This window comes from Cherax quadricarinatus, chromosome 50 (assembly GCF_038502225.1).
Source record: "Cherax quadricarinatus isolate ZL_2023a chromosome 50, ASM3850222v1, whole genome shotgun sequence".
NCBI classification, from domain to species: Eukaryota; Metazoa; Arthropoda; class Malacostraca; order Decapoda; family Parastacidae; genus Cherax; species Cherax quadricarinatus.
The window spans coordinates 20,195,290-20,214,639 of record NC_091341.1 but is presented as its reverse complement, the minus strand read 5'-3'; the positions used below and the strand labels follow the sequence as shown (position 1 = coordinate 20,214,639).

The 19,350-nt window shown below is 38.7% G+C and overlaps 1 protein-coding gene across 1 annotated transcript in view; it reads left to right on the top strand.

The window, feature by feature from the left end:
* mal (molybdenum cofactor sulfurase) overlaps window positions 1-14,184 on the top strand; it is a 40,957-nt gene extending 26,773 nt beyond the window's left edge. The window contains exons 10-13 of the mRNA XM_053785928.2: window positions 983-1,195; window positions 2,826-2,941; window positions 9,387-9,491; window positions 13,709-14,184. Of these exons, the coding sequence (XP_053641903.1) occupies window positions 983-1,195; window positions 2,826-2,941; window positions 9,387-9,491; window positions 13,709-13,942 (668 nt within the window). The 3' untranslated portion in view covers window positions 13,943-14,184. The remainder of the gene's footprint in view (window positions 1-982; window positions 1,196-2,825; window positions 2,942-9,386; window positions 9,492-13,708) is intronic.
* The last annotated feature ends 5,166 nt before the right edge of the window (window positions 14,185-19,350 follow it).

Below are 19,350 nucleotides of genomic sequence, written 5' to 3'. Positions count from 1 at the left end.
CTGCAGTGCTCCTCTATTCTATGCTTTAACTGACAACTGCAGTGATGATCTGATACATAAACATAGTGAGGGAAGAGGTCATCATGAACTAACATCTGTCTCCTTTGGATCAAACCTGATTTTCCCATTCCCCTGTGCATTATATAACCCCTATGGGTGTACACTGTAGACGATAGTTCACAGAACTGACAAGTTGATAAATTAGACACATGCAACACTGGAGTATCTCAGTAAAGATATGCAAGTGTTGCATATGTCTAATTTATCAATCCCTGTGGGTTTAGAGCTCTCTCCTCATTATGATAGTACCATATATACTAGAGTATAGGTCAAGGCTTGAAAACCAGTTTTTTTAAGTAAAAGAAAAGAGTGATAATAGATGTTAAAAAACTGTGCCAACAAGCAAAAAACAACATATAGGTAATAATAAATCTGTGGTTCTTTACCAACCTCTGGCAAACAAACATGTATTAGGTGTGAGTAGGGACTACCTAGCATGGGCTCCTGGGCTTGTTGCAGTGCATTTCTATTCCTGTGTAATAGTCGGGTGTGAGTGAGACCTACTTGGCATTGGTCCATAAACCTGATCCAGAGTTGCTTATGTTCTTAAGTGGTGATTGGACGTATCATAAGTAGGATCTGCCTGCCATCACAAGTAGGTCTAAAAGCTGATTTTCATGTCTATTTTTACATTTTTAGTACAGCTCATTACATTTTTCCTAATTTTGGTTAGAATATATTTTGTATTAGACTCATTTAATCATTTAACCTTCTTTTATTATCCTTCAAAAATAAGGGCTGATTATAGACAAGATTTATGAAACAGTAATGATTTCGGGGCAAAAAAATCAAAGGTCAATTTTTTCACACCATCAGATTACGCTCTGGGATGTACAAAAATAAAATATAAATACTACAAGCCTAAAATGTGAATGCAACTTACACTATTTTTTCCATTTAATATGATTTATTTTGTTGACAGGTGAAAAGGATATTATTGTGCCTCTGGAACCCTCAGTATCCACAACAAGTGACTTGTCTTTGTGTGGAGGTCGTGTGTGTGGTGACCAATTGAAAGGTCGAGACTGTGGGCCTGAGGTTGGAATGTGGCTTTCCAAAGTGTTGAGAATGCCAGACCTGAGGCTTATGCAACAGATTACCAGGCGATCAGGAAAGCTGCAAGCTGATGTCCACAGTAAGTTGAAAATGAGCAGGGGCTTTAGTAATTTATTAGTGAAAGATTTGTTATTTTCCTGATCATGTATGGCAGTTTGTTAACTTAGGAGTAATCTAGAAAACAGCAAGGGTGGTATATTTGTATCTATAACATAATGATACAACAAATTAAAAAATAAAATACAGTACAGGAGGGCCTTGCTTATACAGCAGGTTAGGTTCTAGGCTACTGCTGTAAAGCAGAAATTGCTGTAAAGTGAATCATAACCTCTTTTCATTTTCAAAGGCATATAAAAGCCTGATAGGTTTACACTATCATGTATTAAGTGAGCAGTAGAGCTAAGCCTAAATAATGCATATAGAATACACACATTACTTACCCTAAAATATTTTTGTCCTTAGCTTAGAGTGCGTGGTGAATATATTTATTGTAGGAAGTCTGAATAAATGAAGAATGGGTATAATTGACAACCACTGTATTAGTCAAATGCTGGAGAGTAAAGTAGTGTAAAGTGGGGCCCTCCTGTATAAGGGGCGGGTGGGAAGACTTTTTTCCTGTAATAAACTATACGTTTTATACTGTAGTTCATTATTTTATGTCCATTTCATTACTTTTCCCATATTGCTATTGCACTGAATAACCCTTAAAGGTTTAGTGCTTTGTGTGAATATAACTCCAGTACTTTTTTATATTGCTGTATTTTTAATTAACATGTAACCATTTGAATAAGTATAATTATTTTACTTACTGATATAATTTTCATTACTGCATCTTATTTCTTCATGTGCTTCTTTGTGCATCATGGACATATTATTCCTTCTGACAAGTCGTGTCAAAAGATGAAAGCTATCCTATTAAGTAGTCCTCTGTTAAAGCTATCTAGCCTTCAAAGATGCTGTCTTGTTGAACCAGCTGTTGTACACAACTTTCATAACATGAATCTTGGCTCTGACTTTGTATCTGTAGATGCCTGCTTTTCTCATTACAGTTCCTTGTCTTCTAATTTTCTGAACACTCATGACTCGACCTAACCTTTGCTGCCTCATCTCTTTGCTTTTCATTTGTCTTCTGTATTTTCTTTACCTTCTCTGTCTGCCTTGGTATATTTTTGCCCCAAGGGGTTTTTGCCCTTTGCCCATGGGCCAGTAGCCTTCTTTACCGCTCTTTCATTCTCATGTTCTTTTATACTACCACTACTAGTTCTTTCACTACCACTATACACAAATAACCCACAAATAGGAAACTGAAGCTTAAGATGGTATTTTGGTCGAATTTGGACCACTAACTAGTCGTATTAACTAGTGTGACTAGTTAATGGTCCAAGTCAGACCAAAAAGTCGCCATGAGTTTCTCCTGCATGTGAGTTATTTGTGCATTTTCCATTCACAGTAGTGTGCCTTTTTATTCACTACTGTTGCTGCTACTCTTGTTTTTTCCTCTTCTACTTCCTCCCTTTCCCTGTTCTATTTTCTGGCCTTTCTGCCTCTTACTCATTCAGTTGATTTGACAATGGTCCAGGACAGTCTGAAACATCATCATAAGGTTTCTGTCCTAAGTGTGGCTGTTAGTGAATTGTTCCAGCCACAGTACTGTGATTTTTTGTTTTAGCAATAAGTAGTAACACTGGCATTATTTCATCATTTTACAGGACAGTCGGAGAGTTTATCCCTCGCCAATGAATCACAGTATCTTGTGATTCATAGGCCAAGTGTGCGTAAGCTGCTTGATGAAATAAAAAAGAAAGGCTTAATAGCAATGACTGAAGTAAGTGGTGTACATGTACTATTCATGGTTCTGTATGCAATGAACTGTTCCATTCATGTACTGTTATGGCTTTAGCAGATTATTCTATAGCTCAGTTGGTTTCACTTGGGCAGTGAGAAAAATCATTGTATTTCTGTTATAATGAAGCAGCTTGCTGTATCATCAGCATCTTTATTCATTAACACCATAAGACATCTTACTTAATAGTCTCTCTATTTCTTAAGTAACATTTAAGCCATATGATTAGTTGCCAAACTGCATTGCATAATTAGTGGCTTTCTTTGGTGCCTATTAGTGTGTTAATTCATGTAAACTACATTATTTATACCACATAAAGAAATAAAAAAATTGTTATAAATATACAGTGCAGGTCATAGATAGCCACATATTTCGGCCTCAGTCAGAGACCCTCTTCAGCGGTTCTCTACGGCTGAAATACACTGCTCTCTCTCACCTACATTTCATATTTACGTCCACCTGGTTTCCCCACTTAGCATCATTTAATGTTTAAGACACTTGAATCCAAGCTGTGAGTACTGTTCTATTCTTACACTAAGTCCATGTAATCTTGTACTTAATTACTATGCCTTTTCTTCACTCCTGCACCATACACATTTAGCATGTTTGATGAATAGTTTTTTAACCACATTGTTTATCACCAAGGTAGGGCAACCCAACGAAGAAAACACATTTTGTTTACCACTAAGGTAGGGTAACCCAAAGAAGAGAACACATTTTCCATCACTCATTTAATAGCTGTCTTGTCAAAAGTTTCAGGGTAAAAAAGGGTTCTTTAACCCTTTCAGGATCGAGAGGCCCTCTCCTGAACTTGTTCTCAGGGTCAAAAATTTTTCAAAAAAATAAAAATTATTTTTTCTTATGAAATGGTAGAGAATCTTTTCCTGATCATAATGACACCAAAAGTATGAAATTTGATGGAAAACTTATGCAATTATGCTCTCACAAAGTTTGCAGTCTTGACAGTGTTTACGCAGTGGCGATTTCACCCACTTTGAGCCCAATTTTTGGCCAATTCCAATGCACCAGTCAACAAAAATCGTAGCTATTTCGTTAGAACTCCATTTGTTCTATCAAATGAGTACAAGAAACCGGCCAATTACCAATTTCAGCTATCCAATAAAGTGGTCAGAAATTGGCAATTTCGCCAATTTCACACAAATTTCAAAAGATGCCATTTTCTCTGTTCATTAGTCACGTCCCCAGGCCCCTCTTACATTTCTTTTGCTTTCCACTTTGAACTTTTATTCTCACAAAAAATAAAAGATTTACTGTTATGCAGACTACTGCATTAGTGTAAAATGGTATAAATAATATCAGCACACTTGCGAAAGAATTTACTCACCAGTTGATGTGTATTGGATGCGTGGCATGATTCGTTTACTTTTGAAAATTGGCAAAAATCGAACATTTCTGCTACTTTGAGCTCAATTTCAAGGTACTTTTCATTGTGAAACCAAGCAAATGTATAGGAGCCTTTGAGCCAAGTAAGAGAGTAATTGTGGTAGGGGATCTGAATGCTAAAGTAGGAGAAACTTTTAGAGAGGGTGTGGTAGGTAAGTTTGGGGTGCCAGGTGTAAATTATAATGGGAGCCCTTTGATTGAACTTTGTATAGAAAGGGGTTTAGTTATAGGTAATACATATTTTAAGAAAAAGAGGATAAATAAGTATACAAGATATGATGTAGGGCAAAATGACAGTAGTTTGTTGGATTATGTATTGGTAGATAAAAGACTGTTGAGTAGACTTCAGGATGTACATGTTTATAGAGGGGCCACAGATATATCAGATCACTTTCTAGTCGTAGCTACACTGAGAGTAAAAGGTAGATGGGATACAAGGAGAATAGAAGCATCAGGGAAGAGAGAGGTGAAGGTTTATAAACTAAAAGAGGAGGCAGTTAGGGTAAGATATAAACAGCTATTGGAGGATAGATGGGCTAATGAGAGCATAGGCAATGGGGTCGAAGAGGTATGGGGTAGGTTTAAAAATGTAGTGTTAGAGTGTTCAGCAGAAGTTTGTGGTTACAGGAAAGTGGGTGTGGGAGGGAAGAGGAGCGATTGGTGGAATGATGATGTAAAGAGAGTAGTAAGGGAGAAAAAGTTAGCATATGAGAAATTTTTACAAAGTAGAAGTGATGCAAGGAGGGAAGAGTATATGGAGAAAAAGAGAGAGATTAAGAGAGTGGTGAAGAAATGTAAAAAGAGAGCAAATGAGAGAGTGGGTGAGATGTTATCAACAAATTTTTTTGAAAATAAGAAAAAGTTTTGGAGTGAGATTAACAAGTTAAGGAAGCCTAGAGAACAAATGGATTTGTCAGTTAAAAATAGGAGAGGAGAGTTATTAAATGGAGAGTTAGAGGTATTGGGAAGATGGAGGGAATATTTTGAGGAATTGTTAAATGTTGATGAAGATAGGGAAGCTGTGATTTCGTGTATAGGGCAAGGAGGAATAACATCTTGTAGGAGTGAGGAAGAGCCAGTTGTGAGTGTGGGGGAAGTTCGTGAGGCAGTAGGTAAAATGAAAGGGGGTAAGGCAGCCGGGATTGATGGGATAAAGATAGAAATGTTAAAAGCAGGTGGGGATATAGTTTTGGAGTAGTTGGTGTTATTATTTAATAAATGTATGGAAGAGGGTAAGGTACCTAGGGATTGGCAGAGAGCATGCATAGTTCCTTTGTATAAAGGCAAAGGGGACAAAAGAGAGTGCAAAAATTATAGGGGGATAAGTCTGTTGAGTATACCTGGTAAAGTCTATGATAGTTATTATTGAAAGAATTAAGAGTAAGACTGAGAATAGGATAGCAGATGAACAAGGAGGCTTTAGGAAAGGTAGGGAGTGTGTGGACCAGGTGTTTACAGTGAAACATATAAGTGAACAGTATTTAGATAAGGCTAAAGAGGTCTTTGTGGCATTTATGGATTTGGAAAAGGCGTATGACAGGGTGGATAGGGGGGCAATGTGGCAGATGTTGCAGGTGTATGGTGTAGGAGGTAGGTTACTGAAAGCAGTGAAGAGTTTTTACGAGGATAGTGAGGCTCAAGTTAGAGTATGTAGGAAAGAGGGAAATTATTTCCCAGTAAAAGTAGGCCTTAGACAAGGATGTGTGATGTCACCGTGGTTGTTTAATATATTTATAGATGGGGTTGTAAGAGAAGTAAATGCGAGGGTCTTGGCAAGAGGCGTGGAGTTAAAAGATAAAGAATCACACATAAAGTGGGAGTTGTCACAGTTGCTCTTTGCTGATGACACTGTGCTCTTGGGAGATTCTGAAGAGAAGTTGCAGAGATTGGTGGATGAATTTGGTAGGGTGTGCAAAAGAAGAAAATTAAAAGTGAATACAGGAAAGAGTAAGGTAATGAGGATAACAAAAAGATTAGGTGATGAAAGATTGGATATCAGATTGGAGGGAGAGAGTATGGAGGAGGTGAATGTATTCAGATATTTGGGAGTGGACGTGTCAGCGGATGGGTCTATGAAAGATGAGATGAATCATAGAATTGATGAGGGGAAAAAGGTGAGTGGTGCACTTAGGAGTCTGTGGAGACAAAGAACTTTGTCCTTGGAGGCAAAGAGGGGAATGTATGAGAGTATAGTTTTACCAATGCTCGTATATGGGTGTGAAGCATGGGTGATGAATGTTGCAGCGAGGAGAAGGCTGGAGGCAGTGGAGATGTCATGTCTGAGGGCAATGTGTGGTGTGAATATAATGCAGAGAATTCGTAGTTTGGAAGTTAGGAGGAGGTGCGGGATTACCAAAACTGTTGTCCAGAGGGCTGAGGAAGGGTTGTTGAGGTGGTTCGGACATGTAGAGAGAATGGAGCGAAATAGAGTGACTTCAAGAGTGTATCAGTCTGTAGTGGAAGGAAGGCGGGGTAGGGGTTGGCCTAGGAAAGGTTGGAGGGAGGGGGTAAAGGAGGTTTTGTGTGCGAGGGGCTTGGACTTCCAGCAGGCATGCGTGAGCGTGTTTGATAGGAGTGAATGGAGACAAATGGTTTTTAATACTTGACGTGCTGTTGGAGTGTGAGCAAAGTAACATTTATGAAGGGGTTCAGGGAAACCGGCAGGCCGGACTCGAGTCCTGGAGATGGGAAGTACAGTGCCTGCACTCTGAAGGAGGGGTGTTAATGTTGCAGTTTAAAAACTGTAGTGTAAAGCACCCTTCTGGCAAGACAGTGATGGAGTGAATGATGGTGAAAGTTTTTCTTTTTCGGGCCACCCTGACTTGGTGGGAATCGGCCAGTGTGATAATAAAAAATAAAAAAAAATTCTGTAATATGTCTTCCATTCTATAAAATGACACCAAGAAAACGAGAATACAACCATAAATACCATACGAAAATACACTGCAAATTCGCTGTTTTAAACGAAAAGCATGGTCAAAATTTTTTTTTTCTCATTATGCACCGCTGCAGGATTTTTTTATACTGTGCACACTGACCACAAAGACCCATTGTTTCATATGTAGGCCTACCAGCTTTCTCTCGCTAGAATTTATGAGTACTAGTACGACACCAACCCTGGCGTGCAAGCGGTACTAGTACAACACCGGCCCAGAAAGGGTTAAAGTTTCCAGCGGCTGAGTCCATTGAAAAGGTTAGGAAGCCTACCTTGTCAGTTCTTTTGAATCCTTAATCTTTAATGTGGATATCAGGTCTATTCTTATTTCCTATTAGACAGTGATAGAAAATTCAGTGCTTTCAGTCTTTCTTTGTAACCCATTTTCTGTGAGAGCTATTTTGTAAATCAATTTTGTTCTGTTTTTGGACTTATTGTTTTTTAAGGCATGGCTACCGTCCCATTGGTGCATATTATAATTTTTGGTATATTGTAAGTAGTGTTTTCAGTATTTCCATATCCATATATCTAAAAACAATTTTGTACCAAAAATGTGAAATTTATTTTAAAGTTGACATGTACAACCATAGAGGATGACATACAAGAGAGTGATTGGGAATTAAGCATTCAGTAAATACTTGAGCATGTTTTGGTAGCTAGTGGAGGCGAGTTGTCTATGGAATTTGAAATGCTGTTGGAATGTGAGCAAGTTAATATCTGTGAAACTAGCTTTACTTGATACTTTGAAGCTGACAAATACAGTATCAGCACTGAAAGTGAACTAGGACATCATTGTCCTGTGGAGTGGCAGCTAGGGTGTAAGTGATGTGCATGGTCTTTCCTGTGTCTCCCCGAGTTGGACAGAAAAGTCCATTAATATTATTATTATTTTTATTATTTTATTATTATTATTTTTATTATTATTTTTGACAGTTACTTTTTGCTGATGATACTGTGCTTATGGGAGATTCTAAAGAAAAGTTGCAAAGATTAGTGAACAAGTTTGGGAGAGTGTGTAAAGGTAGAAAGTTGAAAGTGAACATAAAAAAGAGTAAGGTGGTGAGGGTATCAAATGATTTAGATAAAGAAAAATTGGATATCAAATTGGAGAGGAGGGGTATGGAAGAAGTAAATGTTTTCAGATATTTGGGAGTTGACATGTCAGCGGATGGATTTATGAAGCATGAGGTTAATTGATGAAGGGAAAAAAGGCGAGTGGTAAATTGAGGTATATGTGGAGACAAAATACATTACATATGGAGGCAAAGAAGGAAATGTATGAAAGTATAGTGGTACCAACACTCTTATATGGGTGTGAAGCTTGGGTTGTAAATACATACTGCAGCGAGGAGACGGTTGGAGACAGTGGAGATGTCCTGTCTAAGGGCAATGTGTGGTGTAAATATTATGCAGAAAATTTAGAGTGGAAATTAGAAGGTGTGGAGTTAATAAAAGTATTAGAGGGCTGAAGAGGGGTTGTTGAGGTGGTTTGGTCATTTAGAGAGAATGGATCAAAGTAGAATGACATGGAGAGCGTATAAATCTGTAGGGGAAGGAAGGCAGGGTAGGGGTCATCCTCGAAAAGGCTGAAGGGAGGCGGCAAAGGAGGTTTTGTGGGCGAGGGGCTTGGACTTCCAGCAAGCATATGTGAGCGTGTTAGATAGGAGTGAATGGAGACGAATGGTATTTGGGACCTGGCAAGCTGTTGGAGTGTGAGCAGGGTAATATTTAGTGAAGGGATTCAGGGAAACCGGTTATTTTTATATAGCCGGACTTGAGTCCTGGCAATGGGAAGTACTATGTGTGCACTTTAAAGGAGGGGTTGGGATATTGGCAGTTTGGAGGGATATGTTGTATATCTTTATATGCATATGCTTCTAAATTGTTGTGTTCTGGGCACCTCTGCAAAAACAGTTATTATGTATGAGTGAGGTGAAAGTGTTGAATGATGATGAAAGTATTTTCTTTTTGGGTCACCCTGCCTCAGTGGGAGATGGCCGACTTGTTGAAAAAAAAAGATATTATTTTTATTGTAATCAAAAAGAAGCACTTAACCAGTCCATTAATATTAAACTTCTACGATGGCAGGATGAACTCGTAATGCGGTTTCGAGGAAATCTGGTTATTGATGGTGGAAATCCATACGAAGAAGATTCTTGGGCATCCATTGTTGTTGGTGATCTTCATTTCCAGGTATGGTATGAGATAGTTTATTCATAACCAGGAACTACTATCTATCTGTGTGTGTGTGTGTTTCTTTGTTTTTCCATCTCTTCCTGTAACTTTACTATATCTCAATGCACAGCAGCAACATAAGAACAAAAAGAGACAATACCATGACTGGAATAATGCACAAATAACACGCACATTTGAGTTTAAGACAACATTTTTAATTACTGTTTCCATCTAGAGCAAAAAGGAGGACAGTATATTCTTGGCTGGGTAGCAAAATAAATGTTGACTTCATTAATCTTATTTTATTAGAGAAGTTTAGGTTGTAAGTGGATTATTATTATAAAAAGGAAGTGCTGAACCTACAAGGGTCATACAGCACAGCAGGGCAGGAAAGGATGCAAGGGTATTGGGTAGCAAGAGGGAGAGGGATGATTATTAGGTCATGGAGTGCAGCGGGGCAGTGGATAGTGCAAGGGGTAGAGGGTAGCAAGAGATTGAGGTACAAAGGGCTGTGAGGAGTACTAGAGGCATCATCATCGGAGTTTGTGCAGTAAATCAGTTGCTGTCAAAATGTCAGTGAGAGAGTCTGGGTTAAAGGAGGGTCCATCAGCAAGAAGGGAAAGTAAAGTAAGGACAGTAGAGCGGTGGCGACGGAGGTAAATTCTGTGTGCTAGTTGATAGTGAGCAGTCCAACAGAATGTGGCTAACAGAAACTGAAACCTGACAATTCTCAGAATGGAACAGGGCGCCTCTCCATGAGATACCCGTGAGTAAAACAAGTGTGGATGATGCAAAGATGGGAGAGAGTAGTCTCCCAACCTCAACACTGATGATAAGAAGACGGCCAGAAACCTACACTCAGTTTAATAGAATGTAGTTTATTATGGAGCAGATCAGACCAACCTTGTTGCAAACGGGTGCAAAGGTGGGTAGCAATTACAGCTAAATAGTTTGTGAATGGAACACCTCTATATGAAACTGGGAGGTCATGTACTGCTGACCATGCAGCAGTGTCTGCCTGTTCATTGCCCTGTATGTCAACATGACCGAGAACCCAACAGAAAACAATGTCTTTGTGTTTGCTGGAGATACAGCGTAACCAAAGTTGGATACGAAGAACCAGGGGATGAGGTGTATCAAATTTTCATATAGCCTGTAAAGCACTAAGGGAATCTGAAATGACCACAAATGGTGACACAGGCATAGATGCAATACAGATAAGTGCTATGTGATTGGCATACAATTCAACCGTAAGAATGCTAGCTTGGGATGATAAATGCCCTTGCATGGCGCTGTCCAGAAACACTGCTGTGAATCCAACTCCGTTAGAAGACTTGGAACCATAGGTATACACTGCAATGGCATGAGAATGAGATTGGAAGTGGTTAAGAAAAAGAGAATGAGAAGCCACTGAAAAATGCAGAAGGGAAGGAGGGGTGAAAGATTTGAACAATGGGGGTGTTTTGGACTTTGGAGAAGGAGAGGGGCAATGGGGAGTAGGTGTTGTATGAGGCTTGTAGACACAAACTTGTGAGTGAGAAGAGGAAGAGGTGAGAACAGAATGAGGTGCTGAGGTAGGGACCTCTTGAGTCCAGGACAGCAAAAGAATTAGAGACTGGAGACTGTGGAAGGGGTGACCACAGAGGAGGGGGGAAGCTTCCCTTGGAGGCATAGATGAAAGAGTGCCATAGAATATGAGAGGCCTTCTGCCTCTTTGAGACAATGGATTTCACACTCATTTAAGTATACTTGGCAATGGCAAGAGTAAGATGGGTGAGCCTCATGACAATTAAGGCAGGAGGGAGGTAGACTACAAGACGCATTGGTATGGTCGTCAGCACCGCAGATTGGGCATTCAGCCATGCACCTGCAATATTTTGCTGGATGACCAAAACGCCAGCATTTTCTACACTGTTGCGATGTATGGATCACCTTTCAAACTTGTAAATGGTATCCTGCAATATATACAGAGGACGGAAGCTCACGGCAGTCAAAAGTTAAGCGAGCTACATTGCAAGGGTATTGTCTCTGCCTGCAGGCAGGGAGGACATAAGTATCTACTTTGAGTTCCAGCTGTTCCAGAATTTCATTGCCACGTTTGGAAATTGTTGGACAATGATATGGGGCAGAATGACAGTACCACTACATGAATTGAGGGAATGATGTTTTTCAATAGTTACAGGAACAATATCAGTAGTTGTAAGGAGAGAAAGATTGTGAGCTTGGTTAGCATTCTGAACATTGATGATACGTGTACCGCTCTTGAGAGCATGAAAGGATATATCTCTACCAATATGGCGTAGGAGCACCTTGCTAATACTATGGTCGGAAAGATAGGCAGTAGAGGAAGTCGGTCGTAGAGTAAAAAACTTAGTCCATTGTGTTTTTTGAAACATAGCATGTAAAGGGAGTGCATGACGTGCTGGTCGTTTCTGAGAAGAATGAGAAGGAAGCGAAGAGGTAATGGTCTTTGGTGTTTAGGTGTGGGTCCGATATGGCACAGGTGGGGGATTCAAAAATTGCCACACAGTAGAGGGAGAGGCCGGAAGCATAGTCAAAGAGCAGAGGTCAGACGTATCGAAGGAGTCGGTCGAAACCCCGGCACCTGAAGCAGGTGACGAAACAGCACTAGCAAGAGGTATAGGGGCATTAGGAATGTCCAAAGAGTGGTCAAATAATAAGGCAGGATTGGAACACAGTGTGGTATCAGTAAGGAGCCCAGGGAGAGCAGGTTCATGGATTTGGGACTCCGCGGTTGGGGGGGGGGAATGTGGGGGAATAGCTCCTAGGAGGCAAAAAAGGGCCTTAAATCCCCCTCCGCACCCAAGAGGACCCCAGCACCGCAAATAGTGCAGATATAATATGGAACCCATGCCATACCCTACCCTTCAAGCTAGTAAACCAGCAACCTCACGTCCGCCGAGCCACCTTGGTGGACAAGAGAGAGGGCGGCCAGACACCCGCCACAAAGCATACCTCCTTTGGCCACCACCCCCAGGAATCCAACAGGCAGCCTCCAGAGATGCACCCCTCACCCAAAAGACACCCAGAGCCACCCCCCAGGAGACAGGAGAGGGATCAGGACAGATTCCATGGCAAACTACACCACTGCCAAGGACCTCAACGGAATGGGATGGACCCCGGTACCCTTCCCCCTACCTAGGAACTAGAGTGCCTGTGGGAAGAATCCCAAAGGCTGAAAATAGGAAGGGAATAGGGGAGGGATGGGGAGGAGGAGGAAAAGGAAAAAGGGAGGATGGGATAGGGAAGGGGGGATTGGGGGTAATTAGGTGGAGTTGAGAGTTAGTGTAGCCATAAAATTAACATCATAGTGCAGTAGATTAGTTTGTTAGTTATCATTGGAGTCAGCATCAAATGTGGGACTTTTTGGGCAATGGGAAGAGGTTAGCTAGTGTGTCAAGGCATTGAAAGTGTCGTTAATGAATTCTGCATACTCTGATAAACAGGGCAGTCCATTAATGATTTGTTCGATTCCATGCAGAGAGGCACTCTGCATGTTTCCTTATGGTATTTACAAGTCAGTGTGACCCTCCCAGAGAAAATGGAGTCATGAAGAGGGTCTAATAATCATAAAAGAACATATCTAGAGATAGGAATTCCAATCATATTTTGTAGTTTAGGTTCATGAAGACAAATGCATACAGGAAAAAAACTGGGAAACCAGAACATGGAGCTCTCCCCAATTCTCCCTGTATCCTCTGATATTCCACTAACACTGACATTTACTTATTAATATGTTGGTAGAGGAAAGTAAGTGGTGGTTATGGACTGGAGCAGTCTGTAAAGTTGACAGTGGTACAGGCATTGAAGTAACAAGAATTTGTCTGGTGGCATTTTAAATGTCATGAGAAGTAGCATCCATGCAAGTTGCAAGTGTAGGTGGTAAAACATTAATAGTATATGGGATGAATCATGAGGCATGGATTGCTAATGTTAGTGTAGTATGGTGTTGTTAGTCATGCAATGACTGACAAACAATAACACACACACATACATGGGGGGGGGGGGGACGCCATAGACCTCACCTCCCCATGCATTCTTTCGAAACAGACAATGTGGTCAGTGTAGAGTGTAATTCCCCCCCCCCCCCCCATGTGCCTTTGAGTGCAGTTCATAGGAAAGGTGGATAGGAAAAAGAATCCTGCGAGGTTAGCTACTAAAAATGGCCCATTTTAAACAAATTCTTTAGTATAAATTTTGTAAATTTCCAATAGATACAGGGTGGATGTAGACGGTGTCAGATGGTGTGTGTCGTCCCAGATACCTGTGAACGCACCAGAGAACCACTTTTAACACTGGTAGCTACCAGAGGTTCATCTATGAAGTTTGGTGTCCATGCCAAAGCTATCATTCCAGGGGAATGCACAGAAAATGCAGCACTGACTGTGACTGTTGGCATACCAGTTGAGAGTACTAGCAATAACGAAGTCCAAAATTTGTGTTTGTGATTATGGCAAGATATACTACTGGCAGGTATGACAATAAAAACATTAAAACCAGAGTAGGCCACATTTTACATTTACTGATAATTAGAAGGGGGTGAAGTACATAGATTAAACCCTATTGTCTCCTATTCCCTAAGGGGACGATAAAGCCATATCCTTGAATCAAGGTCCTTGCTGGCATCAAGGCACATTTGGCAAGTGTAATTGTTAAAAACAAAAAAAATATTACCTGCACTTAGAATTTTTCTAAATTTAATACTGGCTATATTGTATTGCAATTGTTTTCACTTTACACCACATTCGGTATCAAATTATCAGTATCACGTTACATTAGAACCTGATTTATCATTTCTGTACCATAGAGGCATATTTTCTATACCAGTGAGGTACTCTTGATTCAAGGAACTGGACTTGACCTCCCTTTCCTTAGGTCAAACCTGATTTCCTCTGGCAATGTACGATCCATATAGATTTTGTGCTGTCCTCGTAAATGTACAGGTCTCCCTCAACATTCACGTTTTCAACTTTCACGGGCTTCACACATTCGCGAATTCCCAACCGCCAAATTCCCAGCCGCCAAATCATATTTAAGTTTCCCGCCACCTGTGAGTCCCTACTACCCTCCCTCCGAACCCCGCAACTGGCAGCCAGCCCTCCCACCACTCAGTGTGGCGAGTGTTTTGTTTGTTCATTATTTGCTATTAAACTACAGTATAAATAATGTAAACCCATTCATGACTACATATTGGAATGGCTATTAGGAAAGGTATTAGACGGTGACATCATGTGTTTACTCTTGAACACTGCAAAGAATTAAACATTTCTGCTACAGCTAATAATAACAATAGTAATAATAATAATAAATATGATATACGTAATTGAAAAAGGAAATTGTACAAAAATATGAGGGAGTGGTTGACACATCGTCAGTGTGACTTTGTTTATGCTGGAGTGAACATTAGTCTCCCTGCTCTTCCAAACATTTCACAATAATTCATTGTGTTTGGTGCTTGTAGATTGAGTGTGACTGGAGTGGTAGAGGCAGTGATTGAGGCAATGGTATTTAATAACATACATGTTATTAATAATGTACTATTATTATTTATAGCATATGTTATTAAATACATACATGTTAATAATAATACATGTTATTAATAATAACATGTACTATTATTATTTATAACATATATGTTATTAAATACCACTGCCTCAACTGCTGAATTATTGTGAAATGTTTGGAAGAGCAGGGAGACTATGTTCACTCCAGCATAAACAAAGTCACACTGACGATGTGTCAACCACTCCCTCGTATTTTTGTACAATTTCCTTCTTCAATTATATATTTATTATTATTATTATTATTATTATTAGTTATTATTATTACTATTGTTATTATTACTATTGTTATTATTATTACTATTGTTATTATTATTACTATTATTATTATTACTATTGTTATTATTACTATTGTTATTATTATTACTATTGTTATTATTATTACTATTGTTATTATTATTACTATTGTTATTATTAGCAATAGCAGAAATGTTCGATTCTTTGCAGTGTTCAAGAGTAAACACATGATGTCACTGTCTAATACCTTTCCTAATAGCCATTCCAATATGCAGTCATGAATGGGTTTACATTATTTATACTGTAGTTTAATAGCAAATAATGAACAAACAAAACACTCACCACACTGAGTGGTGGGAGGGCTGGCTGCCAGTTGCGGGGATCGGAGGGAGGGTAGTAGGGACTCACAGTGGTGGAGTCTGTGGTATTTAATAACATACATGTTATTAACATGTATGTTATTAAATAACATGTTATTAAAGCATAACATGTATATATTTAGTACAATTTACGAAGTTTTCATGTATTTTACGATTATTCATGGTTCAACAAGTTAAGGAAGCAGTATTGTAATATATTTCCCTACAATATATTGGGGCACCAAACATTCACAGTTTTTCAACATTCGCGAGGCTCTTGATCCCCTAACCCTCGCGAATGTTGAGGGAGACCTGTATTAGTAATACACAGTACACATTTTCCCTTGCTTTATGCAGGTTTACTTTGTGAATTCCATATTATGCAATGTGCCATTTCTATCAGTAATTCTATGCAAGATATGCATTCACTGATCAGCTCAGTTTGTAAAATGCACAGACTTTAGTGCATTTAAGTTTTAATGGCTTGGGCCTGAAACTACCCTGCATAAATTGTGACACCTGTACTGTAATTTTAGAATTTTAGGTACATTTGTTTACCAGTATATTCAGCAAGAGTACAGTTCAGGTTCAGTACAAAATGCATAGGATATATTAACTTTCTTTTATACAATGTTTATTGTGACAAATTTACATTACATGTGATTATTTACAGTTTCTTGACAGCAGAACAATTTTGATAGTCATCAAATGTCAGACCAATAAGTATCTTATAAATAAAACTTTACCTTGTATCAAATACAGTATGTAACCTTTAACCCATTCCATTTAAAGGCTGAACCAGTCATTTCAACATCTTTTATGCCTATACCAAATAGATAAACTACGAAGTTTTTTTTTTTTAAGCCTTAAAATTAACATCGTTTTTTCTCCATATTAATCTTACACACTTGGCAATTGGCCCATTTCATCAAAAATCATTACCCAAGCGGAAAGGGCTAAAGAGAAATGTACGTATAAAAGAATCATTCTCTGAACCATAAGTACTGCACTAAATGTCAGTAATCTTTCTTTTAACAAATAATGTTCCAAGATTTGTTACAATAGTATTTTAAAGCAACTTATTGACAAACATTTCAAAACTGTATCTGGTGTACTGTTTTAGGGACAACACCCCTAGGAAGGTTCCTCAATGGGAGCTCTTGATCAAAAATTTTACCTGACCATATTACCCCCCTCCCCTCTCCAGGAGCTGCATGATCCCCGTGGATTTAGTGCTTCTCCCATCCCCCCCTCCCCACAAACTTCCCATGAATGTAAAAACAGGAACAACAAAACTACATGTAAAGCTTGTGCTCAGATACATTTAGTATAAATTTATCTGATTTATGAAGTGGATCTCTGAAAAATAATGTCCACATTCAGGCAAACTAAACACCCATGATGCAATACTGCCAACATTTCTACATTCAGCTTCATTTACATCAATGATTTTAATGGCATTTATACTAAGTTGTGGACGATTATACAACAAATGAAAGCAAGGTCGAGGAGCTACATAAAATTTTAATTTTATTAGTTTATTGGGCTGTACCATCGTAGAATAGGACCACAATTTGATTTAAGTTTATGCATCTTGCTGCAACAAAGAATTATACTGTTAGTTTTAAAATCATCCAACTTAAAATTTGCTAGGCATCATGTGAAGACCTATTTTTATTTAGTTATACCCACAAGAATAAATTATTTAAAGTATAGTAATAAAAAATCCATTTAGCCTATACCAACTAACATGGCACAGTTTGGTAAAAATGCCTTCCACAATTTTGATGAATATCAATGCCCTAGCACTGACGTTTAACTCTTCAAGGAAATAAAGTGGCAAGAATTAATAGGTATTATATTTGTGCTATTATGTAATTAATTCCAAGTCACTAAATTCCTCAATTTCATTCACACACTTGAGGCTAAATTATAAAATCTCAGTATAAAATAATACTAAATTTTTGGTAACAAAAGACCATTTTTCAGCGTCTAGGGTTGTGATTTTATCACACGATACATACATATTCATTTAACTCCTGTTTGAAGTTAGTAACTGAACTGTCAATACATGTTTTAGTACAAACTTGTGTTCTCAAAATTTAGCATCAATACTAACTGCCAAATTCTTTCTATCAGTCAAATTACTATCATTAAATTTTGAAGTATGGATGACAAATTATTAATGAATTAAGAACTTTCTATCTGAATTTAAGCAACAAAAAAAAAAAAAATAGACTAATTACATAATATTCAATAAGACACTGCTACTTGTGTTCTCTATTCCTCTCCATATTAAATGCATTACTATATTTGCATCCCACTCCTATGCCTTAAACAAGCCTTCAACTGATCAATATGGACTAAAGTGATATGCAAAGAACAATGTTTACAATAAAGGCAACATTTAATAGCAACATGACAAATTTGCAATTAACACTACCTTTTTAAGTATACAAATAAATACAGGTTTATTTATAACAATTACAAAACCAAAAAATTGGCCAGGCATATTAAATTATGGGGAATCGAATACGAAATGAGAGTTGCTGATGATACTGTGCTTTTGGGGGATTCTAAAGAAAAATTGCAGAGGTTAGTGGACGAGTTTGGGAGGGTGTGAAAAGGCAAAGTTGAAAGTGAGTATAGATAAGAGTAAGGTGATGAGAGTATCAAACGATTTAGATAAAGAAAAACTGGATATCACACTGGAGGGAGGGAGTATGGAAAAAGTGAATGTTTTCATTTGGGAGTTGACTTGTCAGTGGATGGGTTTATGAAGGATGAAGTAAACCACAGAATTGATGAAGGAAAAAAGGTGAATGGTGCATTGAGGTATCTGTAGAGACAAAGAAAGTTACCTATGGGGTAAAGAAGGGACTATGAGTGTATAGTGGTACCAACTCTTATATGGGTGTGAAATATGGGTTGTAAATGCTGCAGCGAGGAGGCGGCTAGAGGCAGTGATGTTGTGTTTAGGGGCAATGCACATTGTAAATATGCAGAGAATTTATAATGTGGAAATTTGGAATTGTGGAGTTACTAAAACTATTAGTCAGAGGGTTGTTGAGGTGGTTTGGTCATTTAGAGAGAATGGAACAAAGTAGAATGACTTGGAGAATGTATAAACCTATTGGGGAAGGAAGGCAGGGTAGGGGTTGTCCCTGAAAAGGTTGGAGGGAGGGGGCACAGGAGGTTTTGTGGGCGAGGGGCTTGGACTTCCAGCAAGAGTGCGTGAGCGTGTTATATAGTGAATCTAGACGAATGTTTTTTGGGACCTGACGAGCTGTTGGAGTGTGAGCAAGGTAATGTTTTGTGAAGGGATTCAGGGAAACCGGTTAGCCGGACTCGAGTCTTGGAAATGGAAAGTACAATGCCTGCACTTTCAAGGAGGGGTTTAGGATATTGGCAGTTTGGAGGGATGTCTAAACTGTCATATCCGAGTGCCTCTGCAAAGACAGTGATTATGTATGAGTGATGGATATGTGTAAATGTTTAAGGGTTCCTAATGGTAAAATTAAATAACTAAATTTAGTATACATATTTTAGCAATCCAAATATGCAACTGGATGGAGCTCATACTTCGTAACCACAATTTTGATGGCATTCACAGCAATAATAATGCAATAATTACACATAATTTAAGAACAGTTTACATATGAATAAATCATAAAAGTCAAAATGGATGATGACCTATTG